Source organism: Thermobia domestica, chromosome 5 (genome assembly GCF_964235325.1).
Source record: "Thermobia domestica chromosome 5, izTheDome1.hap1.1, whole genome shotgun sequence".
NCBI lineage: Eukaryota > Metazoa > Arthropoda > Insecta > Zygentoma > Lepismatidae > Thermobia > Thermobia domestica.
The window spans coordinates 28,571,774-28,592,963 of NC_137458.1; the positions used below are offsets into that span (position 1 = coordinate 28,571,774).

General features: G+C 35.4%; 2 protein-coding genes across 3 annotated transcripts in view; one reads left to right on the forward strand and one right to left on the reverse strand.

Moving 5' to 3' along the window:
* Positions 1–14,084, forward strand: part of LOC145685817 (uncharacterized) — a 45,850-nt gene extending 31,766 nt beyond the window's left edge. The window contains exons 5-6 of one of the 2 annotated variants that reach the window (XM_081758389.1): positions 4,697–4,878; positions 13,266–13,323. In XM_081758389.1, the coding sequence (XP_081614515.1) occupies positions 4,697–4,878 (182 nt within the window). In that variant the 3' untranslated portion in view covers positions 13,266–13,323. Of the gene's footprint in view, positions 1–4,696; positions 4,879–13,265 lie in introns of both variants that reach the window. The other variant, XM_081758390.1, reaches the window with a different exon arrangement.
* A 6,214-nt stretch (positions 14,085–20,298) lies between these two features.
* Positions 20,299–21,190, reverse strand: part of LOC145685020 (serine protease inhibitor 42Dd-like) — an 87,687-nt gene continuing 86,795 nt past the window's right edge. Inside the window, exon 9 of the mRNA XM_081757360.1 lies at positions 20,299–20,579. Coding sequence (XP_081613486.1) covers positions 20,446–20,579 — 134 coding nt within the window. The 3' untranslated portion in view covers positions 20,299–20,445. The remainder of the gene's footprint in view (positions 20,580–21,190) is intronic.

Below are 21,190 nucleotides of genomic sequence, written 5' to 3' on the forward strand. Positions count from 1 at the left end.
CCCGGGGCGTTGATTTTCCACGTCATGGCACTGAATGTAGTTACCTAGACCTAAACACACATTTACAATTATGCATAGAATGGTGTAAAACAAAATATCTGAAATGACTTTTTAAATACGCTGGTTTCAAAGGTAATGTAAGAATCTATAAAATTCACAAACTAACAATATGCATCCAAAATAAACGGTAAAACTAACTCGTATAAATGCTATTCCAATTTTAAATCTCATTAAAAACATTGTACAGTATTCTTTCTTACAACAGTTTTCTAGTTGTTGCTCCCAAGCCTTTGACCTTTGGCTGCTACCACAAAAACAACATAAAATATTAAGACCACTTGACTCACAGAACTCTGTTTCAAGAAAGGAAACGGGTATACGGAACAAAAGCCATAATTCAGTTGCCACATATCAAGCCAAGCTTATGCATCTGTCATTTGCTATATGTTCAGCAATCGCAGAGTAACTCCCTCTTTAAAGATCTACAAAATAAAATCGTATCAGATGTGTCGTTAGAATTTTCTTCAGCATAGTAGCAACTGTTGTAACGATTAACCTACCTGTTCAGAGTGAACATAGCTTTATCACTGGACAGGACGTTTGCAGCAAATTTGTTCTGAAAAATAACCCCGTAAACCAATGCCAAATTTCTATTCGTGGATATAAATAGTCTTAAGTCAACTAAGTGCTGCAGTTCGTAGTAATGAAATTTCTGTCTTCAGGATCCTCACTGTAGGTCGCAATATATTTAGTTTTTGGAAAGATTGGCGCAGTTATTGTAAGGCTTTCCTCACTTCCGCTGATGCATCTTTCCTACCTCATGTGATATGACGGGTAATCCTAAGCGCATTTAATCGAGAACGCTTCCAGCTGTTCGCACTTAGTGTTTTATTATGTAGTTCCGATGTCACTTTATAAATTCGATGAGGTCTCACTCTTCCACCTCACTCTCTAAAATCATGTGCGCAGGTACACTCATGTCCAAAATTATTGTTGCATGTCTATACATGTGTTGTTGAAGGAATAAATTTGATAACGTATTCACCCGGTATTTCTTATAATGTTAGTATGTGTGTAATCGGCAAAGATATGTATGGGGTAAATTTCATGTCAAAAGATCAGTAAATAAGAACAATAAAACGAAAATAAAATTTTCCTGTCTATTTAGAAACACTTTGATTTACTCATTGTAATTTTCGTATGTATAATTCTTTTCTTATGAAATTTACCACATATATACATTTCCTGATTATACACATAGTATCAGTATTAAAAGTACCCTGCAAAATCATTATTACATTATATTCTTACAAGAAGACAGTTATATGCGACAATCATTTTGGACATGGTGTACTTCATGAAGAATTGCACCGTTGTCAAAAGTTTCGTTAGCTTGCTGCATAAATGTCAGTGCATTTAGTTCAAAGTCTGTTGAATTTATTCCGGCAGTATTTCGAAGTTCATATCAATAGTTAAACAATACTTAACTGGAAGTAGGATCTAAAACTAGGAAAATACTAGAAGAAATAAAATTGAAACAGTCTATTTTCTTGCAGGGAATGAGAGGGTTTTATCAAAAGGTCACAGAATATGCCTTTTCACAACTATCATTAACCAATCCTGTTCACAAAAGCAGTTTTAAGTTATAACTTACGTCAAACATTTGTCTTCTACAACAATTACTTCACGCCACTCCACGAGGATGGCTATGTTCATAAATTTGAAGAACATTTAAATAGTATGAAAATAATAATGGACAAATTGAAACAGTTGCCTGCACATATAGCTTATTTTCTTCTAAAAAACTGTTTAGGCATTCCAAAACTGACATATTTTCTACGTACCACTCCAACGTGGACCAGGTCATATGTTGTTTTTCAGCTAGACAACTTACTGAAAAGGGGTTTAGAATCAATTATTAACTATACATTAAACGAAAGTCAGTGGAGGCAAGCAAGTTTACCCATACGATTAGGTGGTTTAAGCATACGAAAAGTATCTGATTTGAGCTTTCCTGCTTTTTTGTCTTCATGCCATGGAGCAGTTTCACTCGTCTCCAACATTTTACATAACACAGTTGATGAAGTGAAAATTGCTCATTTGTCCGAGGCACTAGAGATATGGAAAGACACTTATAACGAAATCCCAGAGACAAAAGGAGTACAAAGAAAATGGGATGACATATTATTAAATCAGATAAGAGAAAGGGAAATAGTTTCAGAAAATCCTATTGATACTGCCCGTCTTAAAGCGCTTCACAAGAAAGAGTCCGGAGCATGGTTGCAAGTTACACCCTCAAAAAACATAGGAACATTTATGGAAAATAATATCTTTCAAATAAGTGTAGCCTTACGCCTTGGCATAAATATTTGTCATGAATTCACGTGTGTATGTCAGAATCAAATGGATGCTAAAGGTCTTCATGCATTGAGTTGCATTAGAAGCAATGGGAGATTTTCACGCCACGGAGAATTAAACCAAATAGTAAAGCGAACTCTCGCCAACATAGACATTCCTAGCATTTTGGAACCAACAGGAATGTTACGGGATGATGGCAAAAGACCAGACGGAATTACTTTAATTCCCTGGAAAAGAGGCCAAAGTCTAGTGTGGGATGTTACATGCGTAGACACTTTCGCACCCTCATACATAGCATTAACCAGCAAGGAAGCAGGAAGTGCAGCCGAGGCAGCTAGTAAACGAAAGCATTCGAAATATTCAAAATTAAAAGATCATCATCTTTTCATTGCTTTTGCTACTGAAACCATGGGTGTTTTTAGTAAAGAAACAAGTAAATTTTTGACAAATTTGGGGTCAGCTTTAATGAATAAATCAGGGGACCCTAGAAGCAAACATTTCCTGTTCCAACGAGTAAGCCTTGCCATTCAAAGAGGCAACGCAATAAGTGTTTTAAATTCATTCCCATTCATACACAAAATGGATGATTTTTTTTATTTAAAATAAATCCCAAAATATTTTGATATAAAAAAAAAAATTACCGTATTGTAAGTTTGGTTGAGAATCGTCAAGAATTATATATGAGAAGCTCAGAATAGTACACGTGTACAATCCGCGGCAAAAAACCTGCAACATGAGGATGTAAGTTTATTGTGAAACTACGCCTAACAGCACAGGAAATGAACATAACGTCTAAGTGGAACGAATCACGCCAGGATAAACCTCGGCCTCCTCCCGTGCACACTTATTTTGGACCAAAAGACTTCGTCATTTCACAATAAACTTATATGCTCATGTTGCAGGTTTTTTGCCGCGGATTGTACAAGATGTTCAACGTGTACCGTTAGAAAATTAAATACACATTATTTATAATACAATGATTAGGAAAAAAAACTATGTAATTGAAAATTTAATAAATATAAAATGGTGATAAAAATACACCAGATTATACTATAAATAAGAATTAACCTAAATATTATTACACCTACTAAGGTAGGTTTAATGCTTTAATATTCCTTTAAACTTAAACAAGATAATGTAAATGTAAAGTTAAACAATTAAAAAAATTATTATAATTTAACTAATTTTTCAAATTGGAAAAAAAAAATTACTTCACTGACAAGTAAACCTTACGTTTGGGTGAATCGAGTTGCTGATTGAGACACATATGAGAAAGTAGTACTAAATGTGGTCAGTATTTCAGTGAAGTTGTAGGTGCGAAGCTCCAGGGGTTTAGGAGATACAGCTACCAGAACATCACATGGAAGTACAGAATAGTCTTCATACAGTTGGAGGTAAAAGCCCTGTAAGACCTCGTGTAACGACAAAAGGTGAATAACAAATATATGGGTACATATTAGGACTAGGGAGAAGTCATATAGTAAGGGTATACCTGACGGCGGCCATCTTGAAATCCGCCATTTTGAATTAAGGTTAAGTTTTTAATATAGGAATAGGGTCATGTGATACATGATTTAAGGCGCAAATTTAATCAGAAGAACAATGGTGACGTTAATTTTGATTTACACGCAATTGGTAAAAAGTTACAGGGAAATTAAATATTGAAATACTGACCACATTTAGTACTACTTTCTCATATGTGTCTCAATCAGCAACTCGATTCACCCAAACGTAAGGTTTACCTGTGAGATAAGTGTAAGATGCGACAAAGGGAGCATTTTTTTTTTTTTCTGAAAAGAGTGATGAAAAATCCTCAAATGCGAAGGCAGAACATGAAGTTCATTATGTGCCTCCAAAAAGAAAAGTGGCCAGAATTTATAACCTCAAGGTATATTTAACAATTAATAAATATTGTGCAAATCACGAAATAACTATACGTTTATTTTTTTAAGTCCTGGAACGTAAGCGTATGTAGAAAGGATATATATACTAGTGATCCTACTTTTCGACCAAAAATTCCTGCTTTTCCAAATTTATCATTAAAAGTTGCTTAAATCTCTGCAATTATTGCTCAATTAGGAAAAAAAAAAAAAAAAAATTATTGGCCTCAATTTTTTTTCTCACATGTAGTAGTACACAAGACATTTTCGTTAATGTTTATTTGTTGCTTATGTTAAAAACATGGTATGCTTTTAGCTGGTAGTTAAATGTAGAGCTATATACTTGAGTCTTTGTGTGTGAGTGTATTTGCTTTTAAGTTGAATGTGCATAGTTTGGGTATCTAAAGTTTCGTTGTTGCTTGTAATGTTGGAAGTGTTGCCTTTCTTTCACGTTGTAGAGCAGGGTCATCATGATCCGAACATTCAGGCCAGTCCGCAGCCCAAAATATTCCAAGATGATGAAGTAGCTTCGTTAATAGATCCCATTCTGGATATGGACGATGTGAATCGAGATGGCTTCATCGACTATCCAGAATTCGTGAGAGCGCAGCAGAAAGCAGCAGCATCTGCTCGTACCTAAGTATGTGTTAGTTAACTAATTGGAGTGTAATAATTGTTGCGAAGCTATGTATTATTTGTGTAGGCAGTGTTAGTCTATTTGAAAGAACAGTGCTGTTATAACTTTGTGTAATGCTAGTTGGAGGCTATGACCAGTTTTTAAAGCGATCATGTTTTGTTTTGCAGTAGTTTCGTAGTGACAAGCATAAAGAAATCTAAACTTTGTTTTTTCTTAGCGATTAGCACATTCGCCTTTAATGTGTAACATCTGGACTTGCTTGGCGGAGAGCTTCGTCATCCCCCTAAGTAATTAATTTTCAACTTCGGTGCGGAATTCTTGGTCCCTGTTTGGAGTACATACTCAGTCGCACTTTAAGAGCAAGATATACTAAAAATAATACAAAATTTACCATTTTTCTTTTGCTTGTTTTTCATTAGTGAAAGGCGATAATGAAATGCAGCTTACCACAATCATAGATAATGTTACTCTACAACAGAAAATATGGACCTAAAGAACTTTGTGTTGCTCCCATAGAAATTACAGTGCTGCCAGAATAATAATTCCCCCAAAATCTAAGTTAAGGCAGTGACTACCCCCAAAATCTAAGTTAAGGCAGTGACTAGAGGAATAAACTCAAATGCATTTGATTACGTATTATATTGTCTTGGTATCCTGTGAACTACTTTTTAAATAACAATATTATTTAATTTTAATAGCTGTATGTTAAAACTGTTTTGTATATTAGAAACTAAATACAGCTGTTATTTAAAAAGTAGTTCACAGAATACCAAGACAACATGATACGTAATCAAATGCAGCTGAGTTCGTTCCTCTAGTCCCTGCCTTAACTTAGATTTTGGGGGAATTGTTATTCTGGCAGCACTGTAATTTCTATGGATAGTAACACTAACAATTCTTCAGGTTCATATTTTCTGTTGTAGAATAACATTATCTGTGATTGTGGTAAGTTGCATTTCATTTTCTCCTTTTACTTATGAATAAAAAAGCAAAATTAAAATGGTAAGTGTTGTATTACTTCTAGTATGGGAGGCTCTTAAATTCACATGTATGTCTCATGAAGAAAGACGTTATAACTCCAAGTAAATAGAAAGAACGTGTTTGGTGGAATCACATGTATTTTGTTTGAAATCCGGCGTTAAACATATTGGCTTACTTCTCATATCGAGATTTCTATAACATAAGAGTGTAAGTGATAAAATCTACTACTGTTATTGTTATTTACATGAAAGTAGATTTTAAGATATCCTATATGAACTAAACACTTTTAGTGTTTTAAAGGTAAGCTACCGGATTTACTTTAACCAGTCACTGTGTAGATCCATTCTGTAATTTTGCCAAGTTGATTCAAGTATGAGAAGGAAAATACCATATTCTGGATAAATTTTGTTTGTAGCTTACGTACAGCCTATCCACGGAACGAATATGTACAATATTTGTCTTAGATACAATATTTGTCATGATTTTGGACTTACTTTCTCAGGAAACCCTGATCTATTAGCTTGTACGGCGGAATAATCATAGCATGTAAAACTACAATAACTATCCAGTTCTTAGCAAACACACTGATATTTACTATATTATTGCACTGCTGTTATTATATAAGAGATTACTTTGTAACTAATCTCATGTTGTCAGTAACAATACATTTTCTCTCAGATGGATGCTTGCTTGGTGCTGCATCTAAAATATTGCATTGCAGTCTAGTAACGGTTAGTTGCAATTACATCTTACATATAAATGCACGCGAAAGTGTATATATGCAGTTTTAATATATCCACACACCAATCAGCTAAATTACAGACTTCTGCTGCGAATCATCAAACAGCTTATAAGAGCACTGGTCTTACATCACCTGTTCTAATACTTGCTAATTTGGGTTACTTTACTTAAAATTGTATATCTAATGTTTCTTTATTTGCAGCGGATACGGTGTAAGTATAATACAAAATATTTGACAACTTTTTACAAGATACAGATATTTCAAAAATGGTATTCTATTTTCTGAATGAAGAAGGGCCTATATGTTAAATCTTTTTGTATGTTGTTTTAATAACCTTTTATGTTAAATTCTGTGTCATATGTATATATATAAAATATTAAAAGTATTATTTCAGATCTGTACTGTAAAGAAAAGGATGTCGTCGTCCTTGCTTTCATTTCTCTATGCTGCATTTTTTTTTTTTTAATTATCTCTATGCTTGGAACTTGTGTGCTTTGGTGTGTATGGTCTCAACAATGTTGGACTTTCTACAGAGCGTAATTTTATTGCAAATCATCTATTATCAACTTCGAAGGCACCTAGAAATTCTACCCGAAATTGAGTCGTTACTTGTTCCCATAAAATACGAAATTATAAAAATGTTTGTCAATATGCTGTCATCAGAAATTAAATAGTATTTTCAGTTTCTTCTCTATGTCTCGTGTATCGAATAATTCGGGCGTGTGTTTGTGGGTTGGATTTCTGGTAGAGTACATTGTGTTGACCCAGGCATTGTGTTGGGCAAATTGATTAAAAGATATCCAACTTTGATGTAAAAACCCGGAAATAATAACGTTGGGGCCCATTGCGCTTAAACTTTGGTTTAGAAAGACAGAAATGATTGCGTTAGGATTCTGGGATCCAGTGCATTGATCACGTATTACGAGGGGGTGCTGATAAAGATTGAGCCTTACCAAGAAAAAAATGAGCTAGGAGGCTGAAACTAGCAGTGTATATAGGGGGGAACTGTATAGACTGTTGCAAAATGCAATGTTCTATGATATTAACATTCTTTTCTTTTTTATTTCAGAAGTGAACATGATTGCATTTCCAGCAAACTTTAGGTCCAGAGAAGCATAAGACCGTCATGAAGTTTCTTTCTCCAATGGAAAGGTACGACGCAGATCTACGATGAAATGAAACAAACTTTGGGGGACAGTGGGCCATCATATGCAACTGTCAAACGCAGGGTGGCAGACTTCAGAAGTGGCCATTTTGATGTTGAAGGTGCGAAACCCAGTGGCAGGCCTGTTTCGGTGTCTGTTCCCGAAAATGTGCAAGCCATCCAGGACATGATAATGGAAGATCGTCGAATATCAGCCGAAAGGATTGCTAAATGTTTGGGCATATCACGTGAAAGAGTTACTCATAATGATCTAGATATGAAAAAGGTTGCAGCAAAGTGGATCCCCAAACTTCTGAGGAAGGAGCAAAGCAGGAAAGAGTGAGAACTTTGCGGACAGTTTTGAACCATTTTGCAAGAAGTGAGGTTGGTTTTTTTGGAGAAACTCGTAACTGGTGATGAGACGTAGATCTATTGATATGATTCCGAGACTAAAGAATAGTCGAAGGAATGGAGGCACAGTTCTTCCTGGCCAAAGAAGTACCGTATGCAGAAGTCTGCAGAGAAATAAATTACAACAATCTTTTGGGATAAGGACGGAGTTCTGCTCGTGGACTATCTTGCAGTGGGTGCAACCATTAATGCAGCATATTAATGTGGTCTCTTGAAGAAGTTGCGCGAAAACATCGAGGATAAACGTCGTGATAAGCTGTCCAAAGATGTTCTGCTTTTGCATGACAATGCCTCCTCACACATGACATCTGATACACAGGACACATTGGCCACCCTAGGCTTTCAAGTGTTGCTTCGTCTCCCTTATTCGCCTAATCTAGCTCCTCCAATTATTTGTTCCAGAATCTTAAAAAAATAAATAAATAAATCAAAGGCACCTTTTCAGAGTTCAAGTGGTAACTGATGCTGCAGATGGTTACAGCAGCAGACAAAATACTTATATTTACAAGGACTTAAAAAGTTGTAGAACAGATGTCGTAAATGCATTGACATACTGGGGGAATATGTTAAATTGTGCGGGAGTTTCAGCTTCCCAGCTCATTTTTTTCTTGGTAAGGCTCAATCTTTGTCGACACCTCCTCGTACTTAGTTAAACGTACTGAATCTGATTAGTGCTGCATTGAATTGCTGTTATAATTGATTGACATACTCATTGTCTGAACGAAGAGACCTCATTTTTTACAAAAGTATATACACATTAATTTTGGACAAAAATAAACTTAATTTGATTGAGATGCAGCACTTTCAATGTTTATATTACTCATGTATTGTTTAAAAAACACACACACACACACACTGCACGTCGTTGTCAGAACCGCAATAAGTAGTAGTCTTCCGCATAGTAGTACACAGCATAAGCGTCTCTCTTGCTTTCCAGTTTATGCATAAAACATGGTACGTAGGATGTTAATAGAGGACTGTTACAAGAGGAAAATGTTATATTTTTCGATTATGACTGTACATATGGCGTTCCCATACATGTAGTGACATGTTGCGAAATGCTCTTTAATGTAGCTCTCATCATAGTAGTGCATTTTTTGTACCTTGACACTACAGGAAGTAGGTGCCACTGTAGCTCAGTAGTAGAGCGCTCACTTTTAGTGCGTAGGATCCGTAATTCGAAACCAGCTCTCAAGTGGTATGCGTGAGCTTACCTGCATCATTTTGCTCACTTTCATCATCAGCGCCTCCCTTAGCTTCGGAAAATAAACATGTAATGTTGAACTTTAAAATAATTGACGTGAGTTACATAAGATGAATCTTTTAATTTACATATGCGAAGTGAATACCTACGTAAGCATAATTAATAATAAGGCATATTTAATTTATTCGTATGTGGATAGTATCCTTGATTCTAAATTTCAATTGGGAGCACGGTGGCTCAGTGGTACAACGCTTACCTATCATGCGTGGGATCCCTGGTTCGATCCCCGTCCAAGTTAAGTTTGTGGTGGATAACATCATGTCCGTGGGTTTTCTCGGGTACTACCGCTTCCCCCCACTTTCACATTCCACCAATTCTTCCATCATCATTCACTTACTTTAATCCTAGTCTCCCCTAGCCTAAAGGACATTAACGTGGGACGTTAAACTGAAATATCCATTTTTCATTTTTTTTTTTTCTAAATCTCAATCTATCCGTTTACTCCGGCTTCCTAATTTCCAGTTTTTCAATGTATACATAGTTTTGAAGCGTAAACAAGTCTTCCGGTTTCAGCATCCCATCTAACTAAATTAGATAAATGGGCTAGAACTTTCCTCGGAGAGAACACCGAGATATTACGTATTCATTTTATCCATTATTTGTTTCCTAATGGTGTAGATTAACAAATTGGATGTGGACAAAACATGGAATTGTACAGACATTTTCTGCATCCTGTTTCTTCGCATACTCTGTGCTATGTACATAATTCTGAAGCTGCTGCATAGTTTAAAGCCTCATAAGAAAATGTAACATTCGTATGATATTTTCATCATGTGTATATATTGTTATAATGTGTAGAACATACCACTGGAACATCAGAAACACCACAGAACGAAATTTCATTGTTGGAATACCTAATGTAAAATACTTTCCTAGTTTTCCAGTAAACAATGTTACCGATGCAAGACGGTGTATGCAGATTAAAACTTAAGTTGTGTACGTAAATAATGTGAAAGCAAATCGAACGATTATCACACTTGTAGTTTCAATTTCAAAGTTAGGGTTTATGTGTACTTCCGTAAAGATATGTCATTACTCAGACAATTATCGTAAAGTAAGTTCTCACATGGATTTTTCTTGTCCATTTTTTTCTTTCCTCTTTTTCTACGTGGGATGAACGGAAAAAAGGTTACAAAACACGACTTTTGCGGTATTCACTGTAACTTAACGAAAATTTATTTGTAGATTAGTAACATATTCAGTCTTATTGCAAATTTGAGGGCTTCGGATTCTGACCATCTATACCTAAGAAGCGGACATTTAAAATGGTTACTCGTCTGGAAATTTGGTGAAGACAAGTGAGGTCAGTGGTGCCGTTCTGTGGGCCAAAATCACTACACCTGCTAACATTCTTCGATTGTAAAGATGTGTGGGGGTCGCTCAATTTCAAGGTTGCGTGGAGCGAAGTGGTGTTGTGCCTTCAAAGAAGGGCGGACCAGTATTGTTGAAGAAAACTCTGGATACAGCGGTATACCACGAGGTATTGGTTGTGTATTCGTGTGGTCAGAACAGCATTACACTCAATATTATTTCAGCTGGGACTACCATATGTTGTTCTGCAGAACATTGTGGTTAATGTCCTTAAGTGTAGGAAAGTGTGCACGAAATGTGTTCCACGGACACTATCAGAGTCCATAAGGTAACCAGAACGATGACGTCGCTGAATATACTGCAGTGTCAAAGGAGGGGAACTTTCTTTTTTTCTTTCTTTTTTTTTTTAACTGGATAATGAGTGGTGATGTAACAATATTGCATCTGTTCACTCCATCAAGGAAGCAGGCATCCATGGAAGAAGAAATTCAAAATGGTTGCTTCGTCGTGAAATTCACGATTTTGTGCACTATATTCTGGGACTATCAGGTGTAGTACGGATCGATTATTTGCAAAAGTGGAAACCGTGAATGCCGAAAAGTATTGCAGGACAGTTCTGAAGTTGCGGGGTGCCATCAGACGAAAACGTTTTGGTCTTCTTTACCATGGTGTGACCTCATTCAGCACAATTAACTATTGAGTGTATTCAGCATTTACGCTTTGAATGACTGGAATATTCCTCTATAGCCCTGACCTAGCCCCAAGTGACTTTCACCATCTCCCTGCTCTAAAGCAAAACATGGCAGGACGGTGGCTACGAAAACTTGACGAGGGATTCTGTGCAACCGGTATGAAAAACCTAATCTACTGTTGTGATAAATGCTTGTACACAAAACGTGATTACATCTAGGACTAGTATTGAGTGCCCTTTGTTAGGTGTGTTGATCTTTCCACGTAGGCCATAATAGACTCTGTAACCTTTTTTTCTGATCCTCCCTCGTACTTCATATTTACTCCTTATACTCCCTTGTCATACAAATTACTATACATCAAAAGTCATGAATTAAGTGTCTCATTGTAAAATAATCAACAGAAAGATATAAGAAAAAAAATCTGTTAACGGATATTGGTCAAAGTAAGCCAGATTGTCCCTTGAATAAAAAACAGTTTTGCATCTTGAATTGTATTAATCTTTTGCTCCGAACTTCAACTTTTCTAGTATGTAATTCTGCAACATTTTCCAGATTATAATGTATACGTGTTTAATACTAATGTAACATCGATTTTTCGTTACTTTAATATTTTTTTATTAATATGGGGTTGCTGTTTAACAGAATAACAGTTTTCTTCTTAACAGAAGAACAGCTCAAATTAATTTGATTTGGTAAGTAATGGTGATAAGCGAAAGTCAAATTATAAAAACAGTTTTCTTAAGATAGACGTATACAGAAGGGCACACCAAGCAGGAAACAGGATAAACACGTTTCGAGTCCCCTTGCGTCTATCTAATCATAGAACCTGGACCTAAAACATGTTACCACGCTTTTTTTGGTAATATGCGAGGGTGATTCGGAAAGTAACCTTCATTTAGCTGTAAATAAAAAATCAGTTTTTTTAAAAACTTAAATTTGAAAAATACAACTATTCTCTAGTTTTCAACATAGTCGTAATCTAATTTTGAAGACTTGTCGTAACATTTCATCAACTTACAAATCCCTTCTTGCATAAAACTGGGCCACCTGGGAATGCAACCAATTTGTTACAGCATTTTGAAGATTTTTGTCGTCAGGAAAGTGCTGTTTCCCAAGCATTTGTTCATGCGAGATCAAAATCAGAGGTAGCAAAGTCCGGGTTGTACGAAGGATAATCAAACATGTTCCATTTGAATTGGCGCAAAAGGTTTTGTGTTCGATAAGCAATGTGAGAGTGAGACTGTATACAGTACACAGTTCATGATGAATGTCTGCAGCTGACAGATTTTTTGTCCAAAGAAATTTTTATCACTCAGCGTATTTCACATTTGCAGGGTTTTCTATAGTAGGACACATTTTGTAGTCTTATAACCAGCACACACGCGGCAGTAGAATGTCCTTATTAGCACAGCTGGAAGCTTATCAAATCACAGATTGTGTGATGTAACAATGGCGCTCCGCCCATTACTACTAACGCCACGTCACAACAACGGTTGCTTTCTGAATTACCCTCGTATGGTGTGAGTTTCACACCTACAAAGGTTTAAGTCTAAAGTTAAAAACCAAAATATGTTATGCAATCATTATTCAGTTTAACATATTTTGTGTAATAGTGGGACTTAATGAAGAGAAAATTAGCCTGTAATATCAAATATGGTTCATTCCTTACTCCGAAAGAGGATTTGCTTCAAGGGCTCTATGTACTTTTACCTCCTTTTCTATAGAACTTATATTAACTTTGTAAGAGTTGAAGAATTTATCGATTAAACAGTCATAAAACATCCAAGCACCAAAGTTCATAATGAAAGCCTAGATCATTATTTAATCGTTTGACTTCTGTTTCAGATGAGGACCATTCCGAGAAGGTAGCGACAGCTAACATTCCACCTGAAGCACGAACGGATCAACTCTTAGAATCGCTGATTGATCCAATCTTACTGAGTGCAGACTTGGATAACGATGGATTCTTAACGTACACTGAATACATTAAATATACACAATCGTTGGCATAAATCGTCTGCTTACGAATTGTGGACCAGTTTAGACGAGACAGAACTACTACTATAGATATTTCCATAGTTTTATATGAATTTCCGGAATTTGTTTATACTGTGGCGAATGAAAAGTTTTGTATGGTTTCGGGAGCATTTTTTTTTAGACCTCTTCTCTCTACGATTTGTTCTTGTTTTTAAGTGGGTGTTGGATGGTGAGAATCAAAAACACTTGGAGTGTCATGTACGACTGGTCACGTGTTTGTGTGCGTGTGTATGTGTGTACGTACATATGTAAAAAGTACCGCGATTTTACTGAGATATTTTCTTGTTTTTAATTCCAAAAGTATTGGTGATGGAGAATAGTTAAGTATCTTGCATATGTTGTTTTCTTTCCTAATAGCGTTATCTTTTGTCCTAATTCCAGTATTTTAACTTCAATCCAGAAGAAAAAAAAAAGACACTACAAAGAGTGAAATATTAAGTAAAAACAATTCCTTCGCGTACTGATGTAACCTTTTATTTAGACATCTATTTTACCTGGTTTACATCGAAAATGTTGTTAATTTGAATGAGAGTTTGAAACAGATAATTTACTTGGTTGTAATATGTCTTGCAGTTGGAGGAATGTGATATCATTGTTTTGTTTTATTAAAAGAAAAAAGTTACATAATCTGTATTGTATTTTTTGTCCTTGAATTTATCCATCAAACACTTATTATCATAACATACGAGCTTGTTAGGAAAGTAAAGGTACAAACGAAGACATACAAGAAATATATTGCACACAAATAAAGCTAAAGGTACAGACTGTTTCTCCTCATAGGTGCTATTATTGTCCAAACATTTGCTCAAGCTTGGAACAAGTTTCTTTATCATGAAATCTCAATCCTTCGCGACTAAGCAATTAGCATATGCGCGTTTGGCGTGGGAGACCCGGGTTCGATTCCCGGCGGAAGCTCATGCGGTTCAAATTCCACGTTAATTTAGGTACCGTCTCATATAGCCTCGCTGCTGAAAGAAACGTTAAACTCAAAATCAACTCAATTCGTGAAATCGCAAAAACCCAGCGAGTGCATCTGTAACTACGTCGCGATTTCTTCCTGACCTCATTGTCATCATCAAAGTGTTCTCCACCAAGATGTTTCTTTAGATACAGGAATAAACGATAGTTGCTGGGTTCAAGGTCGGGACTGTAGGGGGATGTTCGAGTACGTCCCATTGAAAATGTGCAAGAAACTCATCGGCGGTAGTTAGGGGCCGCGGTGGCTCAGTGGTAGAGCGTTCACCTCTGGTGCTTGGGGTCCCGGGTTCGATCCCAGCCCCCGCCAAGTGAACTTTGTGGTGGACAAACACCGTGTGCGTGGGTTTCCTCGGGGTTCTCCCGTTTCCTCCCACTTTCTTCATTTCACCATTTCATTCATTACTCATCATCACCGTCTCCTTTAGCCTAACCGGCATAACCGTGGGACGTAAAACTCACAGGTTACATGAGTTTGTGATGAACAACATTGTCTGTGGGTTTTCTCAGGGTTCTCCCGTCCCCTCTCACAGTGTCATTTCATCGATTCTTTTATAATGTTTTACTTCCATTAATTACCCGTTCCCTTTAGCCTAGAGGACATAAACGTGGGACGCAAAGATTTCATTTTAACTACGTGCAAATTTCCACCGTACAATCTGAACGGTGAGCCACATAGTCAAACATAAGAATGTAACTAACAATCCTTTAATTGAAAGACAGTAATGGTAGAACAACAGAATTTTCATCCTTTTTGCTGTTAAAAAAAAACCTCAGTAGTGAAAAATTACTTTGAAATAGGAGGCAGAGGATAAATAATATTGCAATTGATGAATACGAAAAAGAACAATAAATGATAGAAGCAAGTTCTTTTTACATTATATAATTGTATACGACTTGTTTTAAGACATAGCAACACAATACAGAGTAATATAATAAAAATGCCACGTAAGAAAGAAGTTTGTATTTAATTCAGTCAGTCTCAAGCTATTTTCCTGTTACCATTTTTTAAACCCAAAATTAACTTAGTACGAGGATGTCTGCAGAAAAGTAAGTGAATCTTGAAGTGTTTACGAAGACCTACATTTCGATTGTCGCCATGGTCAGGTATAGTGTTTGTGTTCTTATATGTATCGATAATTACATTAAATTCTGACGCAAACCAGTTTCAGAAGTGCTGAAAAAGTTCGTAGTTGAAAAGATCTTAGTTAACTTGTAGACTAAGAGTAATTGAATGGCTCAGTAGTAGTGGGTCTAGCTGTTTGGAAGAGGTCGTAGATTCGATTCGAGCTCATGCGAATTTGTAGCCGACATTATATCTGTGGGTTCACCCGTTTTCTCTTGCCTTCTTCCTGGAATTGGTGTTGTGCTTTCTCTTGGAGGCGAGATAGTGTGGTGAGGAACGATTTATACTGTAAGGGTTGAACCTGCACATTTGTGCACGCACCAACGGCACTGGATTCAAGGGAGCACGGTGACTCAGTGGTAGAGCACCTGCCTCTGGTGCGTTGGGTCCTTGGTTCGATCCCTAATCAAGTAAGTTTGTGGTGGACAACATCACGTCTTTGGGTTTTCTCGGGGTACTTCCACTTTCCCATTCCACCAATTATTCCATCTTTCACTTAATCATCTGTCTCCCTTAGCCTAAAGGACATAATCGTGGGACGTTAAACTAAAATATTTCATTTCATTTTTACACTGGATTCAACTTCGTCATAATTCGAAGTTACGTTAATAGGAGGTCCCATCCTTTATAACAGTGGTCGCCAAACTTACGAAGCTTCTGAGCCACCGAAACGTTTTTAAATATTACTGTGACCTATCAACCAAAAGTACTACCAACTTTAAAAAAAAAAAGAAAAAGAAAATAAATTCTACATTGTTTATGGATAAATCAAGGTTAGCCAATCGAAGCATTAACGCGATCTAACGAAAATGTCCCCACGAGCTACTAGTAGCTCGCAATCGGCGGTTTGGCGATCACTGCTTTATAAGCTTAGTATTGCATAAGGACACACAACTCACTTTCTTATGTCACCAAAGCCTGTATTCATGTTTTTATTATTTCTCAATACCAAAGCGTTTCCCCACATACAGTATGTCTAGTAGCAAATGTTTTATGTATTAGATATTCTCCCTAAGTTCATTTTTCAGTTTCGATGCTGCATGAATTCACGTAACCCAGAATTTGTGAAATGAATTTCATGTTATCATAGAGAAGGGTTGATAAACATGGAAACAATCACTTACGTGTTCATTACTACAATTCTTAAAGTTCAGTCTTCAGGCGCTATGAATTCACCGTAAAACACAAAAGGAACCAATAAAATATTTGATACTTCATCAAAGGACTACATTAATAAACAGAAATAGTGTTTAATTGTATTTAATTTAAATCAACAAGTATTGTACTACATAAGTATTTATTTCAATATATTCTGATATGACATGAGTAATCAATACATGCATAGATGCAGAATCATAACATAATCAAAATGTTATTTTTATTTTTTAAAAAAACTATGAATAGACTAGACAACACAATTTGACAGAAAAAAACATACCTCTGAGATAAACATAGCCATTTTTTCAAGTTTTCGAGCTGCTGAACGAGTATATCCCAGGAAAACCTAATGATTCCTTAGGAATTCGTAAATTTCTATCGTCTTTGGTCTGTGTCTTTAATTCTTGCACAATGATTACTCTAGTTTGGAAGTTAATGGACTACAAACTGAACAGCCATAACATTTGTCTCTATCTCGTGCCATACATTGAAGAGGAAGAAATAAAATAATTGAGCATCACAGAAATACACGTTAGATTGGATTTTTTTAAAAAAAATATTCTATGTACCCATTCTTACTACTTTTTAGCGTGCCATTTAGTTCTTGGTAATGCTTTCTGGAAGGTAAGCTAAAAATGTAATGTTCAAAAGAAAATTATGTGACGACATCAGAATTACCATGTTGTAACATTATAAAAGTTTATTCTTTATTTCTGTAGAATCAATGAGTTTTTAAACGCTGCAATACATTTGGAAATGTACGTATAACTCAGTTTGCAAGTCAAGATATTCAGAATAAATCGTACTAGAGTATGGAGAATATTTATCATTCAGTTCATTTATGAACAGTTACCATAAGATACTCGTTGGTACTTGTTATGATCCTGTAATCAATTTTTCCTGAAAGCAAGTTAGTAACATGGAAACGAGTCGATTGTGTTCGAAGAGGTCTTGTGTGATGGCCTGTTCATCGGCTAATCCACTGGGATTCAAGTTCTGGCGTGATTCGTAGCAAAAAAAAAAAAAAAAAAAAAAAAGTAGTTTTACTTGGTTCAGGCATATCGAACCGATTCAATCAGCAACCGTACTGCGATTAACAATTACGAATTTTAAAAATGATTGTACTATTTTGTCTCATGAGAATGGAATGATTACTATTTTCTTCAATAAAGAAATATAATTAATAATTATTTCCTATAATCAGTTGACAATTTGGGCTTGACATATCTATTAGATATTTTATTTTAGACCATGTGTGTAATTTTAGTTGGAAGCAGGCTTTCTATTTTTAAAAAAGGAAAATTACTAATGGAAAGTGACAATAGCTTTTTAGCAGGCTAAGCAAACGGGAGGATAATACTATAAAGCAGGCTCTCAAGAAGATGGATAATAGCAATCTAATTGGAATAGAATGCATATGATATCCAATGGGAAGTTTTTGTGGGTTCTTTAAGACATAGAGTAAGTGGATGAATTAGAATGGCAAATAACAGTTCAAAACTTGGATCAACAGTGATCTAGAACCCATGTCAACAACAATTCCCAACACCAACTGGAAAAAGTCTAATCTAAATTTATCAAATACTTGGCATACAACAGGAATAGATTTCAGTTATCTTACGAAAACTATCTTACATTAATAGACAATTTCTGTGTCCCTACGCTTGAACAAAGGCGAAATGTGATAGATATGATCTTTCTCCACAAAATAATACAAAACGAGTTCAACTGTACGGATCTGATATCGACACTAAATTTTCATGTCCCAAAACACACACAACTCTGGCCTGTTCTATTGCAAAAAAGCAAGGACCAACGTATTATTAAAGTCACCAATCTGAAGAATATGCTGTTCTTATAACAAAATATGTATCGAGCACACAAAAATTTACATATGTAGTATGAACTAGATGTTCAAGAAAAATGTAAATTTATTCTGTAATACAGCAACATTATAATTGGGCTTATGCCTGTTGTGTTGTTCATAAATAGATAAACAAAACAAAACACATTTATTATCCAAAGAAATAGAAGGAAGATAATGAAATTCACGATACACTAGTTTCGTTGTTGAAACTTATTAGATTGTGCCGATCTCGGCTTACAGCCGGTTATTTAGTGCCTTAAGGAATTTGTACGTTTATTGCAAGGAAAAAAAAAAAAACTTGATCCTTCCGTGTACCAAGATAGTTAATCTGGATTGTTTTTACCCATTTCTGGAAGTTCTGCTTTATCCTTTTGTCGTATTGCTCCACTTAAGGGTCTCGTTGCAATCGTGAATCACTTGGGCTCAGGATCACTATCTTCAAAGAGGATTTCACTTATTAACTTAGAAAACTCTGACCACTAAAGTCAAGGAAATTACAACTAGTCATGGAAATATTTCAAAATACGTCGAAAATCAGGGAATCTAGTGTATTTCTACAAAAATTAGGATTTTTTTTTTAGCTGCTCAGAAAAGATATAAAGAACACCTTAAAAAGAATCAAGATGGATTCGAAAAGGTGATGATAAGAAAGAGGCTGAAAAAAGAAAATTATTTTTAGAAATGAAGAAGCTTGTAGAGCGCCGAAAGATGTTCAAATATCAAGTAGAAAGAGAACAGAAAGGAAGAGAACAAAGAAAACAGTAAGTTAGATTTGGTGGCTGTTGATATATCATAATATAGCCTGTCTCGTTGTCTCCTTGTTTATGCTTATGAGAGTGTATATAGAGTGCTTAGATGTGAAAGACATTATTAGTGTATAATTATTATTTGGTACTTGAGTTTTATTGTACTCTATACGTATAGAGGAAATTTGACTTACAGTAAAGAGGTAAGCTTATACTGTACTTGAAAGATTAAAAGGAAAGCGTTTCTCGGCTATGAGGATGGCAAAGACTTTTTTTTTTTTTAACTAATTTTCCTTCTGAATGTAACAATAAATGAACGTTCACGATATCACGGATCATGGAGAGTCAGGGAAATCAATACCAGAATTTCAGTGTGAACCTTAATTAACCTCAGTGAGGCTAACGGTTGCTTAAGACTAGTATTCACTGGAGCTAGGGCTCACTACTATCTTTAATGAGGCTCTGACAATAGCATCACGAGCCTCATTGGGGCTTGCTTTGGTCAGACTCTAGCTCGGTATCCTCTTTAAGACTTGTATTTACATGGACCTGCACTCATTAATTGAACTTGAGGCCGATTGAGCCCGAGAGCTGGGATCGCGAATTTTGTATTCTACGTATATTCCTCATGCGAACGACGTGTCCCATTCAACTTAGCCGTCTCGATCTTATTACTCGTGTGGTATTCTGTGATCTGAATAGTACAGTTATTTAAATGTTAATTGTAATGTATGTTATATACAAATGTTCATATTTTTACATGTTCTTATCTCTCTTCGTAATTGATGGCTTTTTCCGTACTACTTATGCTTGCTACTGCTATTCAACAGCTTTGGCTACTATCTGCAGAAATATGGGTTCGTAGAATATTATGTAAATATATATATATATATATATATATATATATATATATATATATATATATATATATATATATATATATATACCTTCGTACGTGAAATATATATGTAGATATATTCTGCCGAACTTTAAATACTTTCAAATCTACAAATATTTATTTTCTCATATTAGTTAAATTCCAACATCCACTATTGCTATTTTTATTGTTAGAAAATTTTAAAACTCCTGTAATCATTGTTCTATAGTTGAGTGGAATTAAGCTAAACCGGGGTCAGTCAATTTGCCAGCAAATAGCACAGTGTTTGGATTCCTCGCCATCAAAAATAGCAGGAATGGACGATCAGCTCTAAATTCATTGTAAGGGGAGTTGTAAGGCATGAATGCAGATCCTGGAAAGAAGAGAAAATATGAAATCATTAATAGAATAAGATATTATTATGATATCTACTAGTGGTAATTCACACGTGAAGAATACAATCTGGGTGTTTTGGGAGATCATTCCGTATCAGTGTTCGCAAAATACTGCATATAGCAACGTGACGTAACTTCTATACCGATCATAGCACACTAAATCGAAAATGCTGCGTTGCGTTGATGCAAACCTAGTCGAATCTTTATATATATAAAAAAAAAAAAAACGAATGTGCGCTTTGGTCTTAAACATAACTGACCTCAGGACCGGGCTCTTGTACTTAAGCAACGTTTTTAATCTGGTATTATTAGGGAAGAGTTCTCAATCTCTGAGATACTGACAAAATATCGCTATCAACCAATGCTCTAGACAAAAAAAAATATTTATTTGTATATAACTCAGCTGATATATTTAATTTTAACTTTCCTCTTAATATTTTCTAGAAATTACTCACAAAATACTTTTATGCATAATACGTAAATGTAAACAGAATTAAATTATTTAGTATAATGTTTTTATAGTTGTTAGAAACATATGTTGTTAACGGTAATAAAGATATTCTGAAGTGTCGTAATGAATCTTTTTAAA